This window comes from Photinus pyralis, unplaced genomic scaffold (assembly GCF_008802855.1).
Source record: "Photinus pyralis isolate 1611_PpyrPB1 unplaced genomic scaffold, Ppyr1.3 Ppyr1.4_LG9, whole genome shotgun sequence".
Classification (NCBI taxonomy): Eukaryota; Metazoa; Arthropoda; class Insecta; order Coleoptera; family Lampyridae; genus Photinus; species Photinus pyralis.
Window position 1 is genome coordinate 5,864,447 of NW_022170878.1, and position 21,263 is coordinate 5,885,709.

At 35.6% G+C, this 21,263-nt stretch overlaps 5 protein-coding genes and 1 long non-coding RNA gene across 9 annotated transcripts; 5 read left to right on the forward strand and 1 right to left on the reverse strand.

Moving 5' to 3' along the window:
• The first annotated feature begins 862 nt into the window (after nucleotides 1-862).
• Nucleotides 863-4,270, forward strand: LOC116179961 (oocyte zinc finger protein XlCOF6-like). Of its 3 annotated transcripts, none has more exons than XM_031499782.1 (3): nucleotides 863-1,882; nucleotides 1,939-2,195; nucleotides 2,241-4,270. In XM_031499782.1, the coding sequence occupies exons 2-3, from the start codon at nucleotides 1,970-1,972 to the stop codon at nucleotides 4,154-4,156; spliced, it is 2,142 nt and encodes a 713-aa protein (XP_031355642.1). In that variant the 5' UTR covers nucleotides 863-1,882; nucleotides 1,939-1,969; the 3' UTR covers nucleotides 4,157-4,270. The 3 variants fall into 3 exon arrangements, with proteins under 3 accessions (XP_031355642.1, XP_031355641.1, XP_031355643.1); XM_031499781.1 differs by having other exon boundaries at nucleotides 1,968-2,195; XM_031499783.1 differs by lacking the exon at nucleotides 863-1,882 and having other exon boundaries at nucleotides 1,893-2,195.
• A 411-nt stretch (nucleotides 4,271-4,681) lies between these two features.
• On the forward strand, nucleotides 4,682-6,055 carry LOC116180434 (zinc finger Y-chromosomal protein 2-like). 2 transcript variants are annotated; one of them, XM_031500410.1, is made up of 3 exons: nucleotides 4,682-4,950; nucleotides 4,997-5,263; nucleotides 5,309-6,055. In XM_031500410.1, the coding sequence occupies exons 1-3, from the start codon at nucleotides 4,947-4,949 to the stop codon at nucleotides 6,019-6,021; spliced, it is 984 nt and encodes a 327-aa protein (XP_031356270.1). In that variant the 5' UTR covers nucleotides 4,682-4,946; the 3' UTR covers nucleotides 6,022-6,055. The 2 variants fall into 2 exon arrangements, with proteins under 2 accessions (XP_031356270.1, XP_031356271.1); XM_031500411.1 differs by having other exon boundaries at nucleotides 4,683-4,943.
• Nucleotides 6,056-6,637: 582 nt separating this feature from the next.
• LOC116180433 (lysophosphatidylserine lipase ABHD12-like) lies at nucleotides 6,638-9,290 on the forward strand. The gene is made up of 6 exons (XM_031500409.1): nucleotides 6,638-6,798; nucleotides 6,844-7,036; nucleotides 7,089-7,189; nucleotides 7,822-8,067; nucleotides 8,578-9,112; nucleotides 9,165-9,290. Exons 1-6 carry the CDS (start codon nucleotides 6,759-6,761, stop codon nucleotides 9,217-9,219), a joined length of 1,170 nt encoding a protein of 389 aa, XP_031356269.1. The 5' UTR covers nucleotides 6,638-6,758; the 3' UTR covers nucleotides 9,220-9,290.
• Nucleotides 9,291-11,718: 2,428 nt separating this feature from the next.
• Nucleotides 11,719-12,433, reverse strand: LOC116180437. Its single transcript, XR_004147123.1, has 2 exons — nucleotides 12,357-12,433; nucleotides 11,719-12,289 (listed from the first exon to the last, which is right to left on the reverse strand). It is a non-coding gene; the product is annotated as an uncharacterized LOC116180437 (long non-coding RNA).
• Nucleotides 12,434-12,797: 364 nt separating this feature from the next.
• On the forward strand, nucleotides 12,798-14,349 carry LOC116180436 (gastrula zinc finger protein XlCGF46.1-like). The gene has a single exon (XM_031500412.1). The coding sequence runs from the start codon at nucleotides 12,907-12,909 to the stop codon at nucleotides 14,164-14,166; it is 1,260 nt and encodes a 419-aa protein (XP_031356272.1). The 5' UTR covers nucleotides 12,798-12,906; the 3' UTR covers nucleotides 14,167-14,349.
• Nucleotides 14,350-16,409: 2,060 nt separating this feature from the next.
• LOC116180438 (lysophosphatidylserine lipase ABHD12-like) lies at nucleotides 16,410-20,319 on the forward strand. The gene is made up of 6 exons (XM_031500413.1): nucleotides 16,410-16,551; nucleotides 16,597-16,789; nucleotides 16,843-16,943; nucleotides 19,025-19,270; nucleotides 19,580-20,114; nucleotides 20,168-20,319. The coding sequence occupies exons 1-6, from the start codon at nucleotides 16,512-16,514 to the stop codon at nucleotides 20,220-20,222; spliced, it is 1,170 nt and encodes a 389-aa protein (XP_031356273.1). The 5' UTR covers nucleotides 16,410-16,511; the 3' UTR covers nucleotides 20,223-20,319.
• The last annotated feature ends 944 nt before the right edge of the window (nucleotides 20,320-21,263 follow it).

A 21,263-nucleotide genomic window follows, 5' to 3' on the forward strand; every position in this document is an offset into this window, starting at 1 on the left:
ATATTAAAACAGAAATTTCCAACGGTTTTGAATGTGAACATCTTTTACAGCATAACGATTCAGGAGGCTTTTGTGATCATTGTGATTATCGAAAAAAGAATAAACGGCGCATTTTAATACACAAACGTAATGTGCTACAATGTGCTAGTTGTGATTACAAGACCAGTAACAAATCCCACTTTAAACGGCACCTTTTAAAACATAAAGTTACCAAAGATTTTAAATGTGCCCATTGTGATTATGAAACAAATAATAAACAATGTTTTAACGGACACCTTTTAAAACATAAAGTTTCTAAAGATTTTAAATGTGTTCATTGCGATTACGAGACAAGTAACAAATACCACTTTAAACAACACCTTTTAAGACATACCGATTCTAAAGATTTTAAATGTGCTCATTGTGATTACGAGACGAACAACAAATACTGCTTTAACCGACACCTTTTAACACATACTGATTTTAAAGATTTTAAATGTGCTAATTGTGATTTCAAGACACATATCAAATACCACTTAAAACGACACGTTTTAAAACATACCGATTCTAACGATTTTAAGTGTACTGATTGTGACTATGAGACACATAATAAATTCTACTTTAGACAACACCTTTTAAAACATACTGATTGTAAAGATTTTAAATGTGCTCATTGTGATTACGAGACAAGTAACAAATACTGTTTTAAAAAACACGTTTTAAAACATGCCGATTTTAAAGATTTGAAATGTGCTCAATGTGATTATGAAACAAATAATAAACAATGTTTTAAAGTACACCTTTTAAAACATAAAGTTTCCAAAGATTTTAAATGTGCTCATTGTGAGTACGAAACAAATTTTAAACAATGCTTTAAGGGACACATTTTAAAACACAAAGCTTCTAAAGATTTTAAATGTGCCCATTGTGATTATGAAACAAATAATAAACGGTGCTTTAAAGGACACCTTTTAAAACATAAAGCTTCTAAAGATTTTAAATGCGCCCATTGCGATTATGAGACACATAACAAATTCTGTCTTAAACGTCACCTTTTAAACCACACAAAACAAGGAACAAATTTCTCCTTGAGTTAAATATTAATTTTGTAGTGGTGGCTTAATGACATTTAGCAACATTTAAAATATTGGCTAAATGTTAGAATATTTGAGTGTAGGTATCGATTGTTTCCGAGCAAGACATAAAAATAGAGATGCCTTGGGCATTTATATATTTAATATTTATATAAACAAAACATGAATAGAAAAAACCTACACTACTGAGTTTGTGCTCTTACATTGGTTCAAAGCAAACGCAAAAAATTTCTTGCTCGGAGACTCTTCGGATTTTTTTAACTTTCAGCTGTTGAGATATTCTAGAGTTAAAAATAGAACTTTGATTATTTGTGGAAACTGTAATAAAATCAATGTATGTATAAACGATGTTTTAAAGTGCACACGTGCAACAGGTTCTGATTTCTTCGATAGTTCGTTGTCACTCTTTCGGCTGTGGCAGTCTCCTGGACAAATGCCCGAAATAATTGTTGCAGTTGAAACACTTCGGTTCACCTTTGTCGGAAACCGCTTCGGTATTACCACTTCTGAATTTTTAGGCGATGGCCTGATGGCCGTTAATTATGAATTTTAGAAAAACACAAAATAGCATTTATTGAAATACATGCGCCCATTCACTAACTCCAATCTTATTCTTCACTAAAGACAAAAGATTTAATTGTAATTTTGGGGATACAATAAAAAATAAAACCCATTGATACGCCACTGGAATGAAACGCTAATTAACCGAGTCGGGATATGACCTACCTCTTTACTTGAGCCACAACGACAGCTTTGTTTTCGTTTGCATTTAGAGAAGAGAAAGGCTGCCTATTGATAAGTTGTGACTGGTAAGAAAATTGTAAACTTAATTTTTTTATAATAATAATAATAACTTTTTGATGAGAACAAAAACGTAATTGTAACGCATACTAGATATGGACGGAAATGATGTCATATCACTCATTAAAATTGAACCAAAACAAGAAGAAGAAATCCATTTGGATCTTCAAGGAAAAATTTTAGTGAGCAACGAAGCATTGGTTAAAATAAAGTATGAAATTACCAGTTACGTACAGTGCTCCACATCACTTGATACTGGAGAAGTACCACAACAAATTTCCAGGGATTTGGAATATGACTTCGGTCTACACACAACCAATAGTAAGGTGCAAATTAAACAACATTTTTTAAAGCAACACGTTACAGGTTATTGTGATTATCGTACAAAGAATAAACAGTTGCTTCAAGAGAACAAACCTAATGTGCTACAATGTGCTAATTGTGATTATAAGACAAATAGTAAACCCAACTTTAAACGACACCTTTTAAAGCATAAAGTTTCTACAGATTTTAAATGTGCCGAGTGTCATTATGAGACCAATTACAAGAAGAACTTTAAACAACACCTGTTAAAGCATATCGATTCTAAAGATTTTAAATGTGCCAGTTGTGAATACAAGACCAATAACAAATATCACTTTAAACGTCACCTTTTAATACATGCCGATTCTAAAGATTTTAAATGTGTTCATTGTGATTATGAGACAAATAACAAATACAGCTTTAAACAACACCTGTTAAAACATAGAGATACTAAAGATTTTAAATGTGCTCATTGTGATTACGAGACAAGTTGCAACAAGTACTTTAAACGACACCTTTTAAATCATACTGATTCCAAAGATTTTAAATGTGCTAATTGTGATTACGAGACAAATCACAAAACGAACTTTAAACAACACCTTTTAAAGCATATCGATTCTAAAGGTTTTAAATGTGCTATTTGTGATTACGAGACAAATAAAAAAAGCCACTTTAACCGACACCTTTTGACACATAAGGACTCTAAAGATTTTAAATGTGTTCATTGTGATTATGAGACAAATGACAAATACTACTTTAAACAACACGTTTTAAATCACATCGATTCTAAACATTTTAAATGTGCTATTTGTGATTTTGGGACAAATATCAAAAAGAACTTTAAAGAACACCTTTCAAATCACACCACTTCTAAAGATTTCAAATGTGCTCATTGTTATTACGCGACAAATAACAAATACTGCTTTAAACAGCACCTTTTAAAACATATCGATTCTAAAGATTTGAAATGTGCTAATTGTGATTATGAGACAAATAATAAATTCTGCTTTAAACAACACCTGTTAAAACACATCACTTCTAAAGATTTTAAATGTACTAATTGCGATTACGTGACAAGTAACAAATACTGCTTTAAACAACACCTTTCAAAACATGTAGATTCTAAAGATCTTAAATGTGCTAATTGTGATTACAAGACAAATAACAAAAACAGCTTTAAACGACATGCTTTAAAACATATCGCCGTTAAAGACTTTAAATGTGCTCATTGTGATTATGGAACAAATAATAAACAATGTCTTGAAGTGCACATTTTAACACACAATCTTTCTAGTAATGTGCTAAAATGTGCTAATTGTGATTATGAGACAAATAACAAAAAGTACTTTAAACGACACCTTTTAAAACACATCGATTCTAAAAATTTTAAATGTTTTCAATGTAATTACGAGACGAATTACAAAAAGGATTTTAAAGTACACCTTTTAAAACATATCGATTCCAAAGATTTTAAATGTGCTAAGTGTAATTACGAGACGAATTACAAAAGAAATTTTAAATCACACCTTTTAAGACATTTGGATTCTAAAGATTTTAAATGTGCTTATTGTGATTTTGAAACAAACAACAAATACTATTTCAAACAACACCTTTTAAAGCATTCCAATTCTAAAGACTTTAAATGTGCTAAATGTAATTACGAGACTAATTCCAAAAATAATTTTAAATCACATCTTTTAAGACATTTGGATTCTAAAGATTTTAAATGTGCTCATTGTGATTTTGAGACAAATGACAAATACTACTTAAAAAAACACCTTTTAAAACATAAAGGTTCTAAATATTTTAAATGTACTCTTTGCAATTATGAGACACATATCAAATACGGTCTTAAACAACATCTTTTGAAACATAAAGTTACCAAAGACTTTAAATGTGCTCATTGCGATTATGAGACACATTACAAGTTCTGTCTTATAAAACACCTTCCAACGCACACAAACAAAGTTAATATGTAATTCTGTAGTGTAGGGAGAGAGGGAGAGGTCTATGTGTCCTAACTTCATTATTTGTAGAATATGAATATGTAAATAAGTAAATAAATAAATGTATTTCAAAGATATTCCGCACACTGCAACAAATTACACAAGACATGGCTAAAACAACTAATTTTTTTAAAAGGTTAGGTTCTTCGTCCTTACTGGGTTTAACGTGTATATTAACAGTTAATGGAATAAAAGTAGTATAATATACAATACAGCTTTAGGTTTAGCTCGACTTATACACTTCAATGTCACACGTGCTAGTTAAACCACTTTTTGAAGAGCATACAGTCTAAATTTGAATGCCATAGGGAATAAAAAATTTTCCATAGACCGATTCTTTCGCATCGACCGCCTTATCACTCGAAAGGGGAAGGGACATCTTTCATAGACAGCCGAAACTTCGAACGATTATTTATGTTTGAAACGGAACGATAACCTGGCTCATGTAATTCAATTCGCCATTACGATATCCACGATTGTACATGTTTTTGTTGCGATGAAATATGGAGTAACACAACATCATATTTCTACGAAATTATGTGAACTTTGTATTAAGATTGTGGAAAATTTCGCGCTTCTCCCGCAAATTTTTTTTTATGAAAACGCTCAACTAAGGTGCACTCTAGCCATTTTTATTAATTTGATGGCCCTAGCTGGGGAGCTTAATAGCGTCCCGTAACCAAAAATAAAATACATCGGTACGCCACTGGAGCCAGAGTTTTATCTACGCCCACCGAGAGCTATAAATTTAAATGGACTTGTGATGAGTAAACAATTTGAAGAAAGATTTAAAGAATAAAAATGTAATTGTAGCACATTTCTTGATAACGTTATTGATGCTAGATATGGACGTAAGTGATGTAACACTTGTTAAAATCGAACCAAAACAAGAAGAAGAAATCGATTCTGATCTTCAAAGTAACATTTTGGTAAGCAATGCAGCATTGGTTACAGTAAAGGAAGAAATTACCATTACTGCACAGTGCTCCAAATTGCTCAATAATGAGGAAGTACAAACTGATTGTGGATGGAATATTAAAACTCAAATTGAGTGTGACTTTGGTCAACACACAACAAATAGTAAGCTGCAAGTTTAACAACATCTTTTAGAGCATAATGTTACAGGGGATTATGGAACAAAGAATAAACAATTGCTGCAACGTAATGTGCTACTATGTGCCAACTGTGATTACAAGACGCATTTGAAATACAACTTAAAACGACACCTTTTATCACATATTGATTCTATTGATTTTAAATGTGCTAATTGTGATTATAAGACAAGTAGTAAATCCTACTTTAAAAGACACCTTTTAAAACATACCGATTTTAATAATTTTAAATGTGCTAAATGTAATTACGAGACAAATAACAAAAACCACTTTAAACAACACGTTTTAAAACACTCCGATTCTAAAGATTTTAAGTGTGCCAAGTGTAATTTTGAGACAAACTACAAAAAAGCTTTTAAACGTCACATTTTAAGACATACCGATTCTAAAGATTTTAAATGTAGTAGATGCAGTTACGAGACGAGCAACAGGTACCACCTTAAACAACACCTTTTACTACATACCGATTCTAACGATTTTAAATGCGCTAAGTGTAATTACCAGACAAAATACAAAACGAACTTTAAACGACATCTTTTAAAACATAAAGTTTCTAAAGATTTTAAATGTACTCATTGTGATTATGAGACACATCTCAACTACTGTCTTAAAAGACACCTTTTGAAACATAAGGTCTCCAAAGATTTTAAATGTGCTCATTGCGATTTTGAGACGCATTACAAATCCTCCCTTAAACAACATCTTTTAACGCACTCGTTAAATTAAATATTAATTCTGTACTTGCTTTGTAGTGGTTTCGTGGGAGGGAATATGAATAATTAAATAAATTTATTGCATTGATATTCTGCACTCTCAATGAAGAAAATGCTGTAAAGCACACTTCAACATATTACAGAAACTTGCACTGGTAATATTTATTTTTAAGTGTCCATACTGAACACGCAAACTGATAAAATACGGTTACATCGTAAAAACAATTATCTTTCATGGGTTTGTTAAGCTTTGTTTTAAAAGTACTAATTTTTGGAGAATATTTGATGCCATCTGTAGAGAGTTAAAAATATTCGGGCCAAACCATTAGTGTTAATAGAGACACCGTTTTTGTTAATGCATCAACCTTTAAATACAGTGCACTCACTACGCACGCACGCAGTAAGACCTCTGGTGGCAGCACATTGTAATTACTATTGATGGTATTTTGTTAATCTCCATTGGCTCAGAGATTGTAGTGTTTAAAACGTCACATTTTATCTGACCTATCCATAGTTTCATATGAGCTTCCAGAAGATCTTTTTATCTGGAGAACTATCCTAAAAATACAACTGTAATAACCGAACGCAACCAAAGTCCGAATAGTTCATATGATCGTCTGCAACTACAAAGCATAACCAGTAGATCAAATGCCTTTCACAAGTAGACCTACCCGGGTTTTGTTTTTGAGTGTTCGACATTTTTAATTGGTTTTGCTCAATATTGGGAAATATACCAGTACCACAAGAAACATGTCGTGTTGCCTCTTCGAGTGCAGCGTAGTGTTCCCAGGTAAACCAATTAAATCTCCACCTTTCCCTAATTATCCTACCGTAGCCGACGCGGACAAAGATCGTTGCGCCGAGGAGCCCATACTCGGCTACGAGAACGAGGTGGAGTACCGCAAGCTCAAGTGCACGTTGTCCATTGCGAAAATACTGTCGTCACTTCGCCGACTTCGCTACTGGTTGTGCAGTAAGGGAACGCGCCGGAGATGCCGCAAGTGTTGTTGGATTACGTCAATTTTCATGTTCGTTTGACACCCCACCCTCCGGGGGATTTTAAAACCGGATTGCTTTCAGATTAATTTTGCTGACGATAACGTTCATCACGCTGTTCGTTTTATTACCATTGCCTTTTAAAAACTCGATCGAATTCCAACGCAGCTTGATTTTCAATCCAGGTTGAGTATTATGAAGGCGTCAGAGGGGGCCATGTTTTTTTTTCTATTAGCACTCTTTGAGGTCTCTTAATGAGAATTTAGGGTTCTCTCCTGTGCTTTCTAGGACTTTAAGGGTCTTTTAGACACTTTCAAGGTGTGCTTCGTTCCAGAAAGCATTTAAAAAAATTGTTATTATATTGTATTGGTAGGTCCATCGTTGTTTGGGATTAATTATTCAAATTATTGTAATTATTTGTCTTTCACAACAAATTTTTTATTTATGGTTTACAAATATATATATATATATATATATATATATATATATATGCCATAAATAAAAATTTGTTGGAAAAGAAATAAATACAATAATTCTTTTTTATTTTATTTAGTTTTAAAAAATTGAGGCTGCCATTTCACGGAGAAGTTCTTTAGCATGTACTGTATCGGCTTATACCCCTTTAGCAATAACCCTCCCATTCAGCCTTGAATCGGTCGAAGTGCAGTGGTGAAAAGTCAACTTGATTAACAATTGTTTTACAAAAAAGTAGTACAATTTTGGTTTACCTCTTAAAGGGTGCATATTAAAATCTGTATGGTCCTTCTACATCTTCGTAGCTACCATCGACCTTGTCATTTACAAATTTTTCATGTAGATACCGGCCCTCACAGTGACTACAATGTCTCGGGCAAAAGCAGAGGACTTAATTTTACCAATCAGTATGTGACCGTGAAGAGGAACTTGCAAATCGGACTATGGAACGTATCATACTCTGATTATTATCATCGGAGTAAACCGACCCTAATCCACTTTCACAATCAAAACGGCGATCGGCGGAAATACGAAAATTTCTACAGCGTCTACGCGGGACCGTTTAATGTTATTGCTTTCGACTACAGAAGTAAGCAATTTTTTTTAGTATACAGGGTGTCCTAGATCGAGTACGATTGCATGGGTAATTCCAATCCATCCATCTTTCATTATAAAAATTAACAAAAAATCAAAGATGGCGGTTACTGACACGAATTATCAATTTTTTTGACATCTTTAATCAAATTACACTCTTCAGAACATTGTTGGCCTGTTTCATAGCATTTTGGGTTCCAACCAATACTTCTAGAAAAAGTGGAAAGTCAATAGATATAGAAAGTACCGCATCATCCATTTTTGGGCAAATTTGCTGCCAACATTGACAAAATCTGAACAGCTGTCATTTTTTATAAAAATATATACAGATATCTCCAAACAGGTGGAACAATTCCTAACATTAAAGTTACGAGAATCTGGTAACTTCCGCCATTTTTGGGCAAGAATCATGCATTCTCTCTCAAACACACGAGCCCAATGGATTGCAGTACTTTCTATATTTAGTGACTGTAGCCATTTGTTTCATATTAGACTTTTGTCACAGGCTACGGAGATTCGTCGTCATTCGATTTAGTCGAAGACGGACTTGTCGATGACGCCGTCCACGTCTACAGTTGGGTGCTTAACAGTACCAAGGGAGACGTCTACGTTTGGGGCGATCAACTCGGCGCCGCGATCGCGACGCACGCCGTCGCGCGATTGCGAAACGAAGGCGTCGTTCCCACCGGCTTAATTTTGGAAAATCCGTACACGTCGCTCTCCGACCGGATCGGCTACTGGTACTGGCCGTTGGGAAGGATCTTTTCGTGGATGCCGTGGTACGACGCGTTCGTGACCGAGCCTCTGATCGAGAACGGGCTAAGTTTCAATACGAGCAGCTACATTCGGAATGTCGATTGTCCGATACTCGTTTTAAATGCGGGGTACGAAAAGGGTTGGTCTAAACTTATAGATAAGGTGTCTGAGGCGGCGGCCGATCGTGATGCGGTATCGCAGGGATCTGTAAGTGTGAAACGCGTCTATTGGAGTTCGGATGGTCATTACTATGACCCCTACAGAAGATATGATCAGGAGATCAGGTATGGTGTTGAGGGTTGTGTTGTTAGAACCGTCTCATTTGTTTATTTGCAGCGATTTTGTGGCCGAGTGCAGCATTTTTAAGCAGAATGAGAATGTAAAACACTGAGAAATTAGACGAGTATACGGTTGTGTAGATAGATAATATAAATTATAAATTGTTGATTATTGAAATTAAAATTTTACTTTTTGAAAAAGAACGATTCCTACTTTGAACCCACGAAACACTCGTAATAGGGGCGAGGGTTAGCAAGTGTTTCATTTTTACCTATTTTGTTCGTTCGTTTGTATACTACAATCGTGATACGTCGACTGTACTGCGCAATGCCACGGAAACAGGTGATTTTTACGCGACGGACTTCGCAGAAAGTTAGCGTCAGTCGCTAGATTCGCAGCCCTCTTAGTAACGTTCCTTCATCTCGCTCGGACTGCAGCTCGTGCGTCCTAGCAATGCGAGAAGGGGGTCCTCTAATTATTTTCTTCTCTTTAGTGTGTGGTTCTGTTTGTGATAATCTACTTTACCTTGAATACTTACCGTTTATATTCTCACCTGCACTGGTCGTTGGAATATTTATCCTCCATTTTGTAGGCGGATTTTGGGAATAAAAAAGTTGGCATTAAGAGTCTGAGGGTTTTTTAGGGAGACATTCGCGGGCGACGCTAAATAAAATACTGTTGCGTTTATATAAATTCAAATTTTCTTGAATAAGGATACTAATCATAGGAAAGAGAAAACAAATCTCTATCAAATGATCCTAATGAAAAGGTGCACTGCTATTTAAAAAAAATTCAATTGTTTTTCGTTAGTCATTTGTTTTCTGTCTTAAAAACAATTGAATGCTGCCTTATTATAGGCAATAAAATGCAACAATTTTCATATAGAAAAATGTTGTATACATTCGATATTTACCGAGATATGATATACATAATTCACCCCCTGTATTTGTAGCACTTTGAGAGTATTAGTGTAGTGCGCCTACGGTAACGGAATTTAAGTACGTCTAAAATCTAAATGACACGCATGAATGTTGGCTAGGTTTTGGAGGCCTCATATTTGGGGGGATAACTCACGAATTAGAGACTATTACGATAAATACGAACGATAACGTTAGCGAAATTAAAAAAACTAGCGGAATGGACTTATTGAAGGACAATTAAGCCCAATCCGAAACCTTGTGTTCGATACCTCATGAGGACTACTGTTGGAGGGGTAACGGTTTCATATCCGGGGGGTAGCGTAATTTTCGAAAAAAATGTTCAGAAAGTGTAGGAAATGGGCTGTTTTTGAAGAAAATGATAGAATCTTTTTCCGCAAATGACCCATTTTTTCAAAAAAAAATATAAAAAGATTGGAAATGTCATGGTAGCAGGAAAAAACTTTACCTATTGCGCAATAGGTGGCGCGATGCGTTCATTTTTCAAAAATTTTAATGCAAGATGTTTAATTATCGAAATCCTCTTCCCGACCTAGGCACAGATCAAAGTGAAATATCTTTTTTCTATTTCGATGTGGAAACAATACCGAAACCGTACTTGATTGGCCCAGTTTGCGTGCGTTTCTAGATAGAAATGATGCCGAAAGAAATAGAAACGCATTATTTTTTTTATTTTGTTGGATTGGTACCCCTTGCTTTTTTGCTGTCAACGGTATCCGTCAAATCAAAACTAAACATAACCTGTAAAGTGTAAATAACGTACGAGGAACTTGACCGATTGTATTAATTCCGATTAATTTTGAATATATACTCCAAAGGGTAGAACTTTTTTTTATTTTTACTTAGCGTAGTAAAATATGCCAGCAGTACATTCTTGCTTACTTTTTGAACTCCCCTTCTCGGTGAGCCAGTTTTCAAAAATTTTGTACTCCTCGTACTTTACTTTCGATTTTACAGGCAGTAAATTTAACGTCGCTTCATTGGCAATCTCTTGGATCTCCGATGGGGTACAAGAGACGTGTTTGTCATCCGTATTCATCGTAACTGCCGCAAAATGGAATTATGACCAAATACCTAATTAAAAGTTTGAAGTTTGAAAATACAGGAATCGGGTTAGCCAACGTGAAAATAAATGAATTGTGTCTATTACCAACATACACTGAATGATAGTTTAAAATTACCTAACAACGCCTAAAGGCAATATTTATAATTTGTATAATTTATTATTTAAAATAAAAGTCGAAATAGAAAAAATAGTATAAAGCACACGTGTCATTTGTCTACTTGTCGCACTCGGCTTTTGCCGCATTCGCCGCTACGCGGCTTATGCGGCAAACTACCTCGTGCGACAATCTTCATCAAATGACACTTGTACTTTAATATACTATATTAGCTTAATATCGCTTCTTTTGTTTGACTAATTGTAATTAATGGCGATATAGGTGATTTCTTAATAAAACTTTTAACCTAAGCAAGTAGGCAACTTCTTAAGCACACCTGTTTAACACACATAAAGCGTGGATTTTAAAGGTGAATTTGTACTTGCTCAATGCAAATTTTAAGAGGGGTTTTTAAAAAAACCTTTAACCTAGAGAATGTTCTTGAGAATACTTCTTTAACCTATTCCGTACACCGCTAATTTGGCTAGGTAAAGTGTGTAATAAATATACATATAACCACACTTATTTTATTAAATAAAAATACATGATAAAGGTAAAAATAAGCATCGCAGCAGTCTGCTACGTACGAGGTCGTATGTGCTCGCGTATAAGGTCAAGCAAGGTATCCGTCGTTCGATCCGGAACTGGAATGATAAAAACCTTACCCGAGCCTCGCTCATACCCTCCGAAGATCCACTGGCCTTCGATTCTTCTCCTACGGTTGTACTTCCTCTTGCCGATCTTAGCGGTGACTCCTTCTCCACCTAAAAGAACAGAACGACGTGTTAAATAATCCATACATACCTCTCGACAGAAACTGCTCCAGTCGATGAATGTCCTGGACGAAACTTGCAGCTCTTCCATGATAAAACCTCTTCTTCGGATGGTGAACCATGAGCCAGCACGCAACGAACCAACACACGGTCGGGACATCCAGATGGGATCCCTCGGCTGTAATAGAGAACGAACACTTTTGAGTCTTCCTAGTTTTCGATACTTTCACCTGACGCTCGAATCTAAAACGGAAGTCGGGTGTCTTCTCGGGTGGGAAGCACCAGATGATCCCGTTCGAGGTGACATAAATCTGAAAAAGATGTGTATTATAGCAGCTCTGACACGCCATGATTGCTTTAAAATAGCAGAATACGAACGATAAACGAAGCGAAAGTAAAGCGTCTGTTTTCTTCAGCAGGTGCAAACAGAAATGGCGTCTATAAGTATAACGCGGTGGCCGCTGGGTAGGAATTGCACCTGCGCACATGAATAATCAGATTATTGATTTATTTACACACAGCGCCACCTTAATTTTTGTAACGGAACATTGTATAAAATTTGTTATTAGCTATTATTTGTTATAAACAATTGCGGTGGGTTTGGTATGGTTTTTTAGTATCGTGGGACCCCCCTCTTGACCCCTGTGAAATTTGGTTGAAATCGGTGTTACCCCCCGGATAATAAACTATTACCGATGAAAGATTGGAGAGAAACCAGTTTGGAGATATAGTATAAAATAGAACGCATCGATACACCACTGGAATAGGACTCCAGTGGAACTTGACAGTTGACATGTTTAGTTACTTGAGCCACAGCCAGAGCTTTGGGTGCCTAGACTGTGGTTTATCTTTATTGGAAAAATTATTTCCAGTATTGTTTTATCTCTTTTATGTAATAAATGTAACACCTTCCTTGATAACGTGATTGATGCTAGATATGGACGGAAATGATTTCGAGACACTCTTTAAAATCGAACCAAAACAAGAAGATGATTTGGTTACAATAAAGGATGAATTTACCATCACTGCACAGTGCTCGAAATCACTTGATAATGAAGAAGTACAACATCAAACTGATTGTGAATGGAATATTAAAACTGAAATTTCCAACGATTTTAAATGTGACTTTGGTCAAAACACAACAAGTAGTAATTGTGATGATGAGCAACTGCTACAGTGTGCTAATTATGATTACAAGACAAATAACAAAAAAGTCTTTAAACGACACCTTTTAAAACATACTGATTCTAAAGATTTTAAATGTGGTCATTGCAATTATGAGACAAATAGCAAACGATACTTTAAACAACACAGTTTACGACATACCGGTTCTAAAGATTTTAAATGTGCTAATTGTGACTACCAGACATATAACAAATACTACTTTAAACAACACCTTTTAAAACATGCCGATTCTAAAGATTTTAAATGTGATAATTGTGATTTCGAGACAAATAACAAATACCACTTTAAACAACACCTCTTAAAACATACCAATTCTAAAGACTTTAAATGTGCTAAATGTAATTATGAGACAAGCAACAAATACTACTTTAAACAACACCTTTTAAAACATATCGGTTCTAAAAATTTTAAATGTGCTAATTGTGATTACGAAACAAACAACAAATCCAATTTTAAACAACACCTTTTAAATCATACCGATTCTAAAAATTTTAAATGTGCTAACTGTGATTACGAGACAAATTACAAAACTAACCTTAAACAACACCTTTTAAATCACACAGACTCTAAAAATTTTAACTGTTCCAATTGTGATTACCAGACAAATCAGAAAAACAACTTTAAACGACATCTTTTAACACATACCGATTCTAAAGATTTTAAATGTGCTCAATGTAATTACGAGACAAGTAACAAGTACCACTTTAAACGGCACCTTTTGAGACATACAGACGCTAAAGATTTCAAATGTCCTAATTGTAGTTACGCGACAAGTAATAAATGCCACTTTAAACAACACCTCTTAATACATAAAGTGTCTAAAGATTTTAAATGTGCCAATTGTAATTACGAGACAAATAACGAACGCTACTTTAAACAACACTTTTTAAAACACAAAGTTTCTGAAGGTTTGAAATGTGCGCATTGCGATTATGAGGCACATAAAAAACTCTGTCTTAGACAACACCTTTTAAGGCACACAAACCGTTTTTTACAATATTAATTAAGCAGTGTGTGTTAGCTAAATGTTTGTGAATGTGGTAACTTATAAGTATTGATTAGAGATAATTCGGCTAAATTAAATTATTTCGAGGAGTTATTTATGTAATCCTGGACGTACAGAATTGATTAAACATGTAAGCACACTAAGAATCAAATAAAGCACTTTGACAGACACAAAAGGTCATAAAGGCTCCACTATTACAGAAAGAGGAGGATCTTAAGGTTTCTGAAAGCTTCCGAACTGGTCGACCCTTTGACGCTCTGTTAAACCCATAAATACATTTTAAAGGTTCTTCTTTGTACTTTAAAGATACTCAAAGGTTTTTAAAAGACTTGCTCTTATGAATTTGGAAATTTGTGGAAGGCCCGGTGGTTTTCCCAGCCATTAATTAGACCGATCTTAAAAATTATGCGTGTTTCATTTGACACCAAACACAACCTAATCAGGCGAAGCTTGCCGCAGCACATCTAATTAGCTACTGATAATTATGCTCACTCAAGCGAGAGGTATGTTTATCGATCGTACTGCGGCGACCGTGTCCGTTTCTATTCTAATTTTAAATTTGCATTGTGAAACTAACATTTTCTAATAATTATTAATTAATTAACGGAACGGAAATCACAAAATATTAATTTTCTCTTGTCTTCCAAAGGACAAACAACAAACTCATTTTTTTATTTATTTTATTTTTTTTTTATTATCCCTCTCTTGTTTTGGGCCCTCAACAGGCATGCGCCCAATGCCATTGTGGTTGGGATATTAAAACTCAAATTTTTAATGAGTTTGAATGTGACTTAGGTACATACTTATTCTAATGATCTTAAATGTGCTAATTGTGATTACAAGACATATAACAAATACTGCTTTAAACAATACATTTTAAAACATACCGATTCTGAAGATTTTAAATGTGCTCATTGCGATTTTGCGACACATTACAAATCCTGTCTTAAACAAAACCTTCATACTGATAATTCTGTCATACAAGCAAAGCGAATATTCTAGAAATCCACAGAGACATCAAGGCGCCATCAAGTCGATAAAAGATTATGCATCGGTAAATATTATACGAACGAATGCGGCATAATTGTTTCTATGAAATGTGATACGCCACCTTCGAGAATTTCCATTGTTTTACTAGATACTTTTCGTTTGCTATATAAGAAAATCGAATTGCGTTCTAATATCGACGCCGAATTAATGAGTAGTTATTTCGCGTTATAAATTTGAGTAACATTTAGCTTTTCATTTAGGATTTTCCTGAAATTCCTATTCCGCTTGACATTTAGAACGTATAGGTTTCTTTGAAGTCGTTAAAGGTGTAGTTCGAAAGCACTTCGGCCGTGTAGGGGCGGCACAGAATACCCCTACCGCAGAGTGCACTGCGTGTCGTAAGAGGCGACTATACAACAGCAAATCGGCGTTATTCCCGAATGATTAGAAGGTGGAGTGCTCCCGATAGTGTAAGATTTGTACAGGTTCTATTGTTTAATGGGTGTTCATTTTTGGCGCATTTCCACAAAAATAAAAAATAAAAGCTCATTCGTTGAGACGGTACTAGTTCTTTATTTTAAGAGCTATTGTTCTACTTTTTTCGCTATTTGGTTCGTTATGGTGATTGGTGTCGAGGCTTGCACCAATTGTTAAATTGAACAGGCATAAGTTTTGGGGGTACGCCAGAAAAAAAATCTAAAGGTAGGGTTTGTTGTTAGTAAAAGGTTGGGAACCACTGGTTTAGGGAAATAGTCATAAAGTATTGAGAATCTTTAACTAAAAAGATTATACATTCATATATATGTATAATATCCGTATATCGTTAAGGGCCTGTTGTGCTTGAAGATGTTTCTGCAGCTTTGTCTATTATTTAACTTAAAGGTTACTCTAATGGCCGTTTTTTGTATTTTAAATAGTCGCTGCATTTGTGAGGAGCCTCCCCAAATGATTATTCCATATTTAAGAAGTGATACAAAATTTGAGTAGTATATGCGTAACCTAAATTGCGTAACAAACATGAAACTGTCTGAAAATTCCAAAAGTGAGGGACTATACGCCCAAATTTTTGAATTTTGAGTAATTAAATAACGATCAACCAACAAACGTGAAAATGTAACTAACAAACACCAACAAACGATTCGCATAAAAATATTTTGAAAATTCAAAAAGCGCCATTTGTAAATTACATCAGCGCCTCTAGTGTTTCGAATCGCGAATACCGAACGCAGCCTAATTCCTAATAGTTCATATGATCTATTGGTTGCGTCAGTAGTTCAAATGCCTTTCACCCGTAGACCATTTTTTTATCTGTTTTGCACAATATTGCGAAATACGTCGGTGGCACAAGAAAAATGTCGTGTTGCCTCTTCGAGTGCAGCGTAGTGTTCCCAGGTAAACGAATTAAATCTCCCCCTTTCCCTAATTATCCCACCGTAGCCGACGCGGACAAAGATCGTTGCGCCGAGGAGCCCATACTCGGCTACGAGAACGATGTGGAGTACCGCAAGCTCAAGTGCACGTTGTCCATCGCGAAAATACTGTCGTCACTTCGCCGACTGCGCTACTGGATGTGCAGTAAGGGAACGTGCAGGAGATGCCGCAAGTGTTGTTGGATTACGTCAATTTTCATGTTCGTTTAACATCCCACCCACACCGGGGATTTTAAAACCGGATTGCTTTCAGATTAATTTTGCTGACGATAACGTTCATCACGCTGTTTGTTTTATTACCATTGCCGTTTAAAAACTCCATTGGATTCCAACGCAGCTTGATTTTCAATCCAGGTTGATTATTATGAAGGCATTAGAGGGGCCATGTATTTTTTTTTGCATTAGCACTTTGAAGCCTCTTAATGAGAATTTAGGGTCCTCTCCTGTGCTTTCTAGAACTGTTTAAGGGTCTTTTAGACACTTTAGGTTTGGTTGATTCCAAAAAGGGTTGATTTTTTTTAATTTTAAAAATATTTAAAATATTGAGGGAGGCTGCCATTTCACGGAGAAGTTTTTTAGCATGTACAGGGTGGCCAAATAAGAATGCGAGGTACTGTAACTGGGAACCTGTCCATTGTAGAGGTTCGCTGTAAAAAAAGTTATTAGTAAAACGGCCACGAGAAAAACCTGGAAAATATTTTTAAGTTTCTGAAATGGCCGCTAGGGGGCGTAACTGCAATCTGAAATCTAAAAAAGTGACGTTTCTGTGAATTCCGCTATATTAACCTAACAAAAAAGTGTCCGGTCTTTGAAATTGACGATAATCTGAACAATTTTTGTTTGACAATTTTTTCAGAATCTCTAAAAATGAAGGGGTGGGGGTTTCCAAAGGTTTCCGTAAAGAACACCCCGTATCTCCGAAACGGCTGAGCCGATTTAAACAAACTTGGTTTAATTGAAAAGAGTTATTCTTCGGCTACAAATAATAGGTATTTGAAGTTTTGTTAGTTACACATATCGCCGCTTGAGGGCTTTTTTCGACATTCCGACAGAAATGGTTAATTTTCTCAAAAAAATGAAATGCGTCGGTTTGTTTTTTTTTTCATGAAAAAGTAGCTAAATGATGCCTAAACAAGCTCGCGAAAACCGCATCTCGATATCTTGTTCCTAACCATAAAATTTAGGCCAAAGAAAATTTTATACCTTCAAAATTTTTTTTTTTAAGCCAATTTTTCCGGAATTATTTTTATTGTATAATTTGTGGCCCTAAGGTGGATCGATTTAAAAAAGGAAGCTTTTAATGCCGCCATAAATGCTCGAAATGCTGGCCATCACGCATGATATTGAGATGCTGTTTTCACGAGGTTGTTTAGGCATCATTTAGCTACTTTTTCATGAAAAAAAATCGAACCAATGCATTTAATTTTTTTGAGAAAATTAACCATTTCTGTCGGAATGTGGAAAAAAGCCCTCAAGCGGTGATATGTGAAACTAACAAAACTTCAAGTAGTATAATATTTGTAGCTAATAGCTTTTATTTGTTACTCACTTGTAAACGTTGATTAACAAGACAAAACGCAAACGGGTAAACGTCATGTTTAAACGCTACTGACTTGTAAAACTGACAGCAGACCTGTAAAAATTTTACAAGTTAGTAATTTAGTAATTTCATTGGCCAGAATTAATGCGAAGTCTCTGTTACATGGATCACATGATATTTTAGACATTTCTTCAAGATCAATTTAAGAACTAATTATTTACGTTTACAAATGAGTAACAAATAAAATATTGTACATTATACGCCAGGTAATAGTTTTACTGGCTCTAGGAGATGACAGGCTCGCCTGACGGCTCGCCAGTCAACTTCTCCTATCGCCAGTAAAAACTCACTTACCTGGCTAATAATGTAAAATACTATTTTGAACTAACCCAAGTTTGTTTAAATCGGCTCAGCCGTTTCGAAGATACAGGGTGTTCTTTACGGAAACCTTTAAATACCCCCCGCCATTTCATTTTTAGAGATACAGGAAAAATTGTCAAACAAAAATTGTTCAGATTATCGTCAACTTCAAAGACCGGACATTTTTTTGTTAGGTTAATATAGCGGAATTCACAGAAACATCACTTTTTTAGATTCCAGATTGCAGTTACGCCCCCTAGCGGCCATTTCAGAAACTTGAAAATATTTTACAGGTTTTTCTCGTGGCCGTTTTAGTATTCACTTTTTTTACCGCAATCCCCTACGATGGATAGATTTTCAGATACAGTACCTCGCATTCTTAGTTGGCCACCCTGTAGGTACTGTATCGTCTTCCACCCCTTTTGGTTAACCTCTCAAAGGGTGTAGAATTAAAACTGGAATTCAGTGTGCATACTAAAATCTGTATGGTCCCTCTACATCTATCAATCTTGTCATTTACACATTTTTCTCGTAGACACTGGTCCTCACAGTGACTACGATGTCTCGGGCAAAAGCAGCGGACGTAATTTTACCAATCAGTATGTGACTGTGAAGAAGAACTTGCGAATCGGACTGTGGAATGTAACATACGCCGATTATTATTATCGCACTAAACCGACCCTCATCCACTTTCACAATCAAAATGGCGATCGGTTCAAGTACAAAAATTTCTACAGCGTCTACGCGATGCAGTTTCATGTTATTGCTTTCGACTACAGAAGTATGACGATTGTTTTATTATTTGACACATTGGCGCAACTTTTATTAAGTATACAGGGTGTCCGAAATCGAGTGAGATTGCACGAGTAATCCCCACTAAATTAAATAGGCATCTTTAAAGTTAACAAATGAAACTAAAAGATGTCAAAACAAAATTCAAAGATGGCGGTTACTGACTCAAATTTTTTTGACATCTAATCGAATTACCCACTAGACTCTTTTCAGAGCCAGAAAAGGAGACACTCTGTATATGACATATCGCCAGTGTTGTCACTACTCCTATTTGTTTCATATTAGACTTTTGTGACAGGCTACGGAGATTCGTCGACGTTCGATTTAGTCGAAGACGGACTTGTCGACGACGCCGTCCACATCTACAGGTGGGTGCTTAACAGGACCAAGGGAGACGTCTACGTTTGGGGCGATCAACTCGGCGCCGCAATCGCGACGCACGCCGTCGCGCGGTTGCGAAACGAAGGCGTCGTTCCCACCGGTTTAATTTTGGAAAATCCGTTCACGTCGCTCTCCGACTGGATCGGCTACTGGTACTGGCCGTTGGGAAGGATTTTTTCGTGGATGCCGTGGTACGACGCGTTCGTGACCGAGCCTCTGATCGAGAACGGGCTAAGTTTCAATACGAGCAGCTACATTCGGAATGTCGATTGTCCGATACTCGTTTTAAATGCGGGGTACGATAAGGGTTGGTCTAAACTTATAGATAAGGTGTCTGAGGCGGCGGCCGATCGTGATGCGGTATCGCAGGGATCTGTAAGTGTGAAAGATGTCTATTGGAGTTCGGGCGGTTACTATGACGGTGACAGCACATATAAGAATGGTGAGATTAGGTATGTTGTTTTAGGGTTGTCTTGTTAGAACCGTCTTATCTGTTTATTTGCAGCGATTTTGTGGCCGAGTGCAGCATTTTTAAGCAAAATGAGAGTGTAAAACACTGAGAAGGCTTTTAATTTTTAATTATACGTGTATATGGTTGTGTAGGTAGACGAGATAAGTTGTTGATTATTGAAATTAAATTTTACATTTTTAAAATGATCGATGCCTATACTGTTTTGATTGAACCCACGAAATACTCGTAGTAGGCGGAGAGTAAGACGATGATTTGATATAAAACTTCCATTTTCATTTTTACATATTGTGTTTAATAATAATAATGACATTTATTGAGTTTTAAGTAAGACAGTATTTTAAGTACTTTAAAAGTTATGTAAGCAACTGATATTTACAAACGCCCATAGCCTGGAAACATTCACAGGTTTTATATGTTTCACTTGAACACCCTGCGCTCCTAAAATTTATTTATTGAAATAACAGGCCTGGGCCTGAAATTTAATTTCTACTGCACTGATACCGATTATGGTGTAATAATTAATATTTTCCAATGAAATAATTAATACCAAGGCTAGCTCAGTAATAATAATAAACCTTACTTTACGGAACGTTAGCCCTTTATCTCCGTTAATAATCTAACACTTAAAACCCTGACGTTCGTACTTTTTCGATCAGACTTCTTAATCAAAAGTTATAGACTTGAAACCAATTTCGAAAAAAAATTCAAAGGGCTGTAACTTTTGAACTAGTAGCCCAATCTTCGAACTGTTTGAAATTATGGATTCTACAGGCCACATTCTATAAGAAAATTTTTTTTCCGGGTCGATCTGAGACAATTTTTTTTTCGGGGCTCAAAAAAAGGCAGTGTATAACCTTCCTTTTTTACCAAAAATCGACTGCACCAAAATTTCTCGGGAAAACACTTTTTCTTATTAATTTTGGTGCGTAGAATCCAAAACAATTCGTACTTTTTCGATCAGACTTCTCAATCAAAAGTTATAGACTAGAAACCAATTTCGAAAGAAAATTCAAAGGGCTGTAACTTTTGAACTAGTAGCCCAATCTTGGAACTGTTTGAAATTATGGATTCTACAGGCCACATTCTATAAGAAATTTTTTTTCCGGGTCGATCTGAGACAATTTTTTTT

What these genes read in the sequence shown, in the direction of transcription:
- LOC116179961 (XM_031499782.1), top strand. Translation starts at nt 1,970, where the DNA reads ATGGACGGAAATGATGTCATATCACTCATTAAAATTGAACCAAAACAA. An exon ending in CGGTCTACACACAACCAATA is followed by an intron (nt 2,196 to 2,240) that starts GTAAGGTGCAAA and finishes AACACGTTACAG; the next exon opens with GTTATTGTGATTATCGTACA.
- LOC116180434 (XM_031500410.1), top strand. An exon ending in TGGTCAACACACAACAAATA is followed by an intron (nt 5,264 to 5,308) that starts GTAAGCTGCAAG and finishes ATAATGTTACAG; the next exon opens with GGGATTATGGAACAAAGAAT.
- LOC116180433 (XM_031500409.1), top strand. Translation starts at nt 6,759, where the DNA reads ATGTCGTGTTGCCTCTTCGAGTGCAGCGTAGTGTTCCCAG. An exon ending in GTGCAGCGTAGTGTTCCCAG is followed by an intron (nt 6,799 to 6,843) that starts GTAAACCAATTA and finishes ATCCTACCGTAG; the next exon opens with CCGACGCGGACAAAGATCGT. An exon ending in TGGATTACGTCAATTTTCAT is followed by an intron (nt 7,037 to 7,088) that starts GTTCGTTTGACA and finishes GATTGCTTTCAG; the next exon opens with ATTAATTTTGCTGACGATAA.
- LOC116180436 (XM_031500412.1), top strand. Translation starts at nt 12,907, where the DNA reads ATGCTAGATATGGACGGAAATGATTTCGAGACACTCTTTAAAATCGAA.
- LOC116180438 (XM_031500413.1), top strand. Translation starts at nt 16,512, where the DNA reads ATGTCGTGTTGCCTCTTCGAGTGCAGCGTAGTGTTCCCAG. An exon ending in GTGCAGCGTAGTGTTCCCAG is followed by an intron (nt 16,552 to 16,596) that starts GTAAACGAATTA and finishes ATCCCACCGTAG; the next exon opens with CCGACGCGGACAAAGATCGT. An exon ending in CAGCTTGATTTTCAATCCAG is followed by an intron (nt 16,944 to 19,024) that starts GTTGATTATTAT and finishes TTTTTCTCGTAG; the next exon opens with ACACTGGTCCTCACAGTGAC.